This window comes from Rhincodon typus, chromosome 21 (assembly GCF_021869965.1).
Source record: "Rhincodon typus isolate 14 chromosome 21, sRhiTyp1.1, whole genome shotgun sequence".
NCBI classification, from domain to species: domain Eukaryota; kingdom Metazoa; phylum Chordata; class Chondrichthyes; order Orectolobiformes; family Rhincodontidae; genus Rhincodon; species Rhincodon typus.
The window spans coordinates 40,523,834-40,530,335 of record NC_063352.1 but is presented as its reverse complement, the minus strand read 5'-3'; the positions used below and the strand labels follow the sequence as shown (position 1 = coordinate 40,530,335).

General features: G+C 39.2%; 1 protein-coding gene across 1 annotated transcript; it reads right to left on the bottom strand.

Annotated features, from left to right (window-relative positions):
- Positions 1-5,197: 5,197 nt before the first annotated feature.
- uts2r5 (urotensin-2 receptor 5) lies at positions 5,198-6,262 on the bottom strand. Its single transcript, XM_020512523.2, has one exon. The coding sequence runs from the start codon at positions 6,260-6,262 to the stop codon at positions 5,198-5,200; it is 1,065 nt and encodes a 354-aa protein (XP_020368112.1).
- Between the last annotated feature and the right edge of the window lie 240 nt (positions 6,263-6,502).

The window sequence follows — 6,502 nt, the reverse complement described above, 5'->3', positions numbered from 1 at the left end:
TGTCATGGCAAATTCATTAGAATTAATTCTTGGTGAGCTGCTCAGCCCATGCCTTTACTGTCACTGGAAGTTGGAGTCAATGAGAAGTCTACACTCCATAAAGGTATGTCCTACCCTTGAGGCCAGCTTATGGCTCTCTTGCCTCTAAGTCAAAAGGTTGGGGATTTAAAGTCCTGTTCCCGTGACTTAAGCACAATGTTTTGGCTGACATTTCAGAAGGGGAGATTTTTTTCCAAAGATATCTTTAAACACAGGCTCCTTTGATTTTCTCAGGTGCACTATTTCACAAAACGCAGACAAGTTTATAATTACTGTCCAAGCCAACCAGCATCACAAATACCAGATTATCCCATCATTCACACAGTATTGTTTGTGGAGTGTTGCTGGAATCAACCCACTGTCTTTCTTTCTCATTAGTCTTTCACAGGATATAGGCATCACAGGCAACTCCTGCATGTGTTACCCTTAAACTGAATGGGTCTGGAGTAATTTGTAGGCCAGACTGAGTAAGGACAACAGGTTTGAGATACATGGTCCTGAAGGGGCTTGACAAGGCAGATGCTAAGTCATTGTTTCCTCTTGTGGGGTAGACTTGAACTGAGAGACACAGTTTAAAACTAAAAGTTCTCCCATTTAAGACAGTGATGAAGAAATATTTTTTCTCCCAGAGGTTGTGTGTGTGTTGAACTCTTTTCTCAGAGGGCACTGGGGGCTGGATCCTTGAATATTTTTAAGGCAGAGACAAATCAATTTTTGACTAACAAGGGAGGCAAAGGGTGTTGGTGGATAGGCAGAAAAATAGAGAAATCCGATCAGCCAGGGCAGAATGGAGGGGCTGAATGGCCTACACCTGCTGCTAATTTGTTTTTTCATACTAAATTACCTAGAGGGCATTAGGGAAAGTGATGGCCTAGTGGTATTATCGCTAGCCTATTAATGCAGAAACATATCCAATGTTCTGGGGAGCTGGGTTTGAACCCTGCCAAAGCATATCGTGGAATTTCAATTAAACAAAAAAAAAATCTGGAATTAAGAATCTGCTGATGACCATGAAACCATTGCCGATTGTCAGGAAAACTGTTCATTAATGTCCTTCAAGAAAGGAAATCTGTCATCCTCACCTGGTCTGGCCTACATGTGACTCCAAACCCACAGCAATGTGGCTGATTTACAATTGTCCTCTGAAATTGCCTAGCAAGCCACTCAGTTCAAGGGCAGCTGGGGACAGGTGATAATAAAAATGCTGGCCACCCACATTCCATGAGTGAATTAAAAAAAAATGACTCAGATGGGCTTTTATGGCAATCAATGATAGTTTTATGATCTCCAATACTGAGACTAATTTTTCAATTTCAGTATTATTAATTAATAATTAATTCCTGGAATTAATGCTTCCAGAATTATTATCAATTAAAAATTCCACTGATTGTCACGTTGAGACTTGAACCCATGTCCCCAGAGAGTTAGCTTGGGCTTCTGGTTTGGCAATTTAATGACATTCCCATATGCCACCATCTCCCATCTGCATTCTAGCAGTGAGTACATTTCAGAAATTGCTGTAAATTGTTTTGAAATCATCTGAATTAGCGGGAGGCCCAATATAAGTAAATTCTGTATGGCTAAAGTTGGAGCTGCAGATATTGGTCCACAGAGAATGTGATGGAAACCTGAAAGATTATTGGAACTTATTTTCCAGTTGCACTGAGATCATGGACACCTGTTTCCTACGAAGACAAAGGAATGCCCTTCACGCAGCAACATTTTACAATATTGGCAGGACCAGGGCCAGGGGTACTGGCAGGGGCAGGACGTTCCCTTCTACTCAAAATACCATTAAGTTTTACAAAGTACTGCTTCACACTGAAGTTGTGCCACATTCAGTGTAAACGAGAAACCAGTTTGAGTGGCATCTTCAGTTTCTGAGGATGTGACCAAAGTAAGAGACAGTGAAAATTCTATGGGTATTATTGATATGGACTTCTATAAAACGTTTGACAAAGTCACTTGTGAGTAATTGTCTGCTAAAATTGAGACCCGTGGAATTCAAGGCACATTATTAACCTGGCTAGGAAATGGGCTGAGTGGAAGAAGACTGATGAAATAGAACAGGCAGGTATTTTAATTAGCATAATGTGACTAGTACAGGTAGTGTCACCCAATAATCTATTGTTCAGATTTCAGCTTTTCCCTGTACTTTGTGATGACTTGGATGAGAGAATAAAAAGCCATATATCCAAATTTGCCAGTGACACCACCATGAAAGTGTAAAATTACAAAGAGATATTCATAGATTAAGTAAATGGGCAAAAGTCTGGCAGGCAGATTTCAAAGTTGCCAAGTGTGAGGTCATTTAGTTTGGACCTGAAAAGGACAGAACAGGCTACCTTTTACACTGTGAATAGAAAAAAACAGTGGAGACTTGGAAGTCCATGTAGAGATTGACAGGTACTGAAAATAAGCAAAACAGCGAATGAATGCTGACCTTTAAATCTACACAACTCCAATCCAATACTGTATTCAGTCTGATTAGGAAGGAAAATCTGACCCTGTAGAGAGTGCAGAATAGATTTACTAGAATGATTCCTTGTCCCAAGTGTTATATTATCAGGAAAGGTTATACAACCTTCGGGTTGTAATTCCTGGAATTTAAGGTTTATGGTGTGTTTAATTGAAGATTTTGAAACATTAAGGGAAAGTGACAGAAAGAAATGAGTTCTGTTTGTCAGGAGTCCTGAACTGGAGACCTATCCGAAATGTTAGAGGCTGGTTTTTTTCTGGACTAAAGTGAGGAAAAACCTTTGAGCAAGAAGGATGCTAGAGGTTTGAAATTGCATTTCTGTAAATTGCAGTCTGAAGCTAAATGAATTGTTCATTTTTATTGTGAGGTTAATAGATTTATTTTGTTAACAGCAATATTCAGGGATATGAGACAAATGTGGGCATCTGGTATTAGATCATACAGGTTACAGATGATCTTAGCGTATGACACATCAGGCTTGAGCAGCTAAATTGCCTATCCTTGTTTATATGTTGAATAGCCTCAATAAACTTGAGAGTCATAATGTGGCTTAAAGCAAATGATTTACCATGCTTTGGATATTACCCAGACAAAACTGTGAATGAGTGGCGTGTTAATGTTGCAGCGCCTACAGTAGAGCATGTGGACTTGACTTGAATACAAATGCCAGCACAGACCAACTGGGTCGAGTGGCTTGTTTCTGTGCAGTAAATTCCATACAATAAAGTACCAGTTTGATTGACTAGGGTTGTATGAGCATGCAGTGGGCTTCTGCACACTAACTTGATCTTGCAATGCTCTATCAATGGCACTGAGATCCAAGCTGATGCCTGGAATGTAGCAAGATTATTATTGCTTTGCTGTCAAAATAATTGTGATAAAACCACCTCTAGTTTTATACTCCTTGTTTAAATGTAGGTGCACCCCTGTGTACATTGGAACATATATCAAGGGTATAAAAGCTGCAAACATGCCAAGGAATCAGATAGGAAGCAAATTATTGATATACTGAAATATAGATTATACAACATGGGACACAGCCTGATGTAAAAAAATGAAAGTGCTAGTATGACTAGCAGGTCCCGTACAATTGCTGCCAAATAAACTGTCAATATTTAATTCACACGCTGGAGTACATTTGACTCATTTTTTAAAAAAAAATGTTTAGTTCAGCCTCAATATCACTGATTTTTTTTATTTCTGAGGAGATATTGTTGGCATTGGGGAGGGGTGGGGCAAATACTTTTGAGCAGAATTAGTTTTTGAAGCAGTTTTAACTGTAGAAATTTAAATACTATTATTTCTATGAAATGGAAACATTTAGGTACCCAATCAAAATATCAGTCATATTTTAGAGTATAAAAAGTGTATCTTTAGAATCTTACAGCGCAGAAGTCACTAATCCTGCCTGTGCTGGATTCTTGAAAGAAATTTTCCTGCGCACGTCTGTTCTTTCCCATTCACTGACAATTCCGTTTACAAATAATCTGCTTTCACCATTCAGACCAACTTGTTGAATAAATCAAAGATTCCCTGGGTTTTGTTGCCAATTTTAATCAAATCTGATGAAAGCAGCAGCTATAGCAGCCTCTCACAAGTTGATGAAATCTCTGATGGATTGTAAGTCAAATGCAAGTATTCTGACATATTTGTGACAAATGTCTGCAAGCCAGACTAACGTTCAAACTAATTTGTAATTAATTTGGGATCATTTTCTTTTGCAGATTAACATTTGCTTTAATTAACCTGAAGCCAGAAGGGTCAGAACACTGAACGATTTTTGCTACAACTTGTGTGAATTTAGCTACAATTAGCCTCAAAGCACAGGATGTAAAATATTTCTCTTGCACTGCCGTCTGCCTCTCTTAGCAAGTTTTTAATTGTGCGATTATTTAATTGTACAAATCATAAATTGTATACATTAATCAATCAAGAAAACAATTGTTTCAAAGATGGAAGGCCTGCATTTGTATACCACAATCAAAGTGGTATCTGAGGTCTTGCCACTTCTATAATGTGGGAAATGGTGTTTTATGGGCATAGCAGCTTACCCTAAATAGCAATGTGATAATAAGTCAGCTAATTTTTAGGGATGAATGCTGGAGAAGACACTGGTGATCTCCCATGTTCTTAATCATTGACAGATGAGATGGTTTACTCATTTTAATCTCTCATCCTTTGGAAGTGCAGGAATACTTTAAATAATTCTTGTATCTGTTACAAGATGCCTTTCTCTCAGAAATAACAGAAAAAGCATACGGTTCTTGTCCTCACCTATTTCAAATTGATTTAATTAAAAAAGAAACACTTAGCAAGAGCTACTGGTCAAGCCAAACCAGATTTTGTTAAGTCATATACTTTTACTGTAAAAATTAGTCTGCACTTTAAGGAAAAGATTATCTTCCCAAGCCCTCCTTCTATTTAAACAAACTAGTTAGGAAAATCAACCAAACCAAACACGTTATTTCAATTACTTTATTTGACGTGGAGCACGATAATATCACCCATGAGTACGCATGATATGATGAGCAGTGAGATAAGATCACCCACGGTATGTTGAGATGATCTATTAGTGGAAATAACCTACTTGAAATGGGAAAATGAAAAATAATTAACAACAACATCCACGCGTATGTTGATACTCACGTTAATCCATACAAGCCTCCTCTCCAGCTCTCTTTAATTACATGATACAGTCTCAGTGCACTGCTGACTGCCTGTAGACACCGATCTTTGGGATGAATTTCCTTTGTGTTTCCTTTGTGAGAAGTCGAGGGAGTTCCTCTGTTGGTTTCTCACGTACTCTTTGTAGCTTTTTGTCAGTAAGGTATAGAGGAAAGGGTTGATGCAACTGTTGCCATATGCCAAGCAAGTCACAAAAAAGTTAATGTAGGCAGTGGCTTTGGGAGACAGACTTACAGTTTCACCGAAATACAGCCTGAACAACTGCCATACCCAAAAAGGCAAGAAACACACACAGTAGGCAAGGACAGTAGCCAAGATCATATACAGAATCTTCTGTTTGGGTGACTTCTTCATTCCTTTGATGTTGAAAGTTGTGGTCTGTGATAACCAGTAAGTGCGAGCCAACTTTGAGTACAAGAATCCAATGAGTATCCCTGGACCCAATATACAGGTGTGGAAAAGTACAGTCAGATAGACCTTGTATACATATGGTGTCCATGTTGAGTGACAAATACGTTTTATTGTTCCTTTCTGGTTAAATTCGCGGAGATCAATCATTATCATGGTAGGAAGGGCAAGGAGAAAGGAAATGAACCATACAGCACAAGTAATGATTCTTCTGGAAGCATGATTTTTCCGAAATGTATCCAAGGGCTTGACCACTGCCAGGTATCTCTCAGTACTCATAATAGTCAGGATGAAGATGCTAGCCTGCATGGTCAGAAAGTCAAGGCTGAAAAGGATCCTACAGCCAACCTCTCCAAAGTACCAGTCCTTCACGAAGTAGGTGCACACTACAAAGGGGATGGTGGAGAGGTAAAGGAGATCAGCAAAGGCCAAATTCACAATATACACATACATGGAGCCAGTAAACCTCATGGACAGAGTCATCAACACCAGGATGTAGACATTGCCTATAATCCCCATTAGGCACATGATGGTCAGAATGGTGCCGAGTAGTAATGTGATCAATGCTTCATTCCCTGGCTCTGAGACTGAAGATGAAGAATTTACAACAGAGGACAAGTTGCTCACTGTCTCAGGGAATATCCCCTCCATGTTCCCGATGGTCCTGGATTGACCTGGGGGGGAAATGAATGTGACTTGCTTCAATTTGTTCACAACCAGCCGCAATTCAGGCTATGAGGATCATCAGATGCTCAAAGTACTGCTGGAGTGCATTTTGTCTCTCTACAGTGTTCACCAGACCATCAGTAAGTATTTCAGAGAGCTTCCCAGTCTAGCGCTGGATTCAGACAAAGGAAGCTGATGTGTGCTGATGATGGATACATTTGACAA

Coding starts and splice junctions, on each gene's coding strand:
- uts2r5 (XM_020512523.2), bottom strand. CDS start 6,262: ATGGAGGGGATATTCCCTGAGACAGTGAGCAACTTGTCCTCTGTTGTA.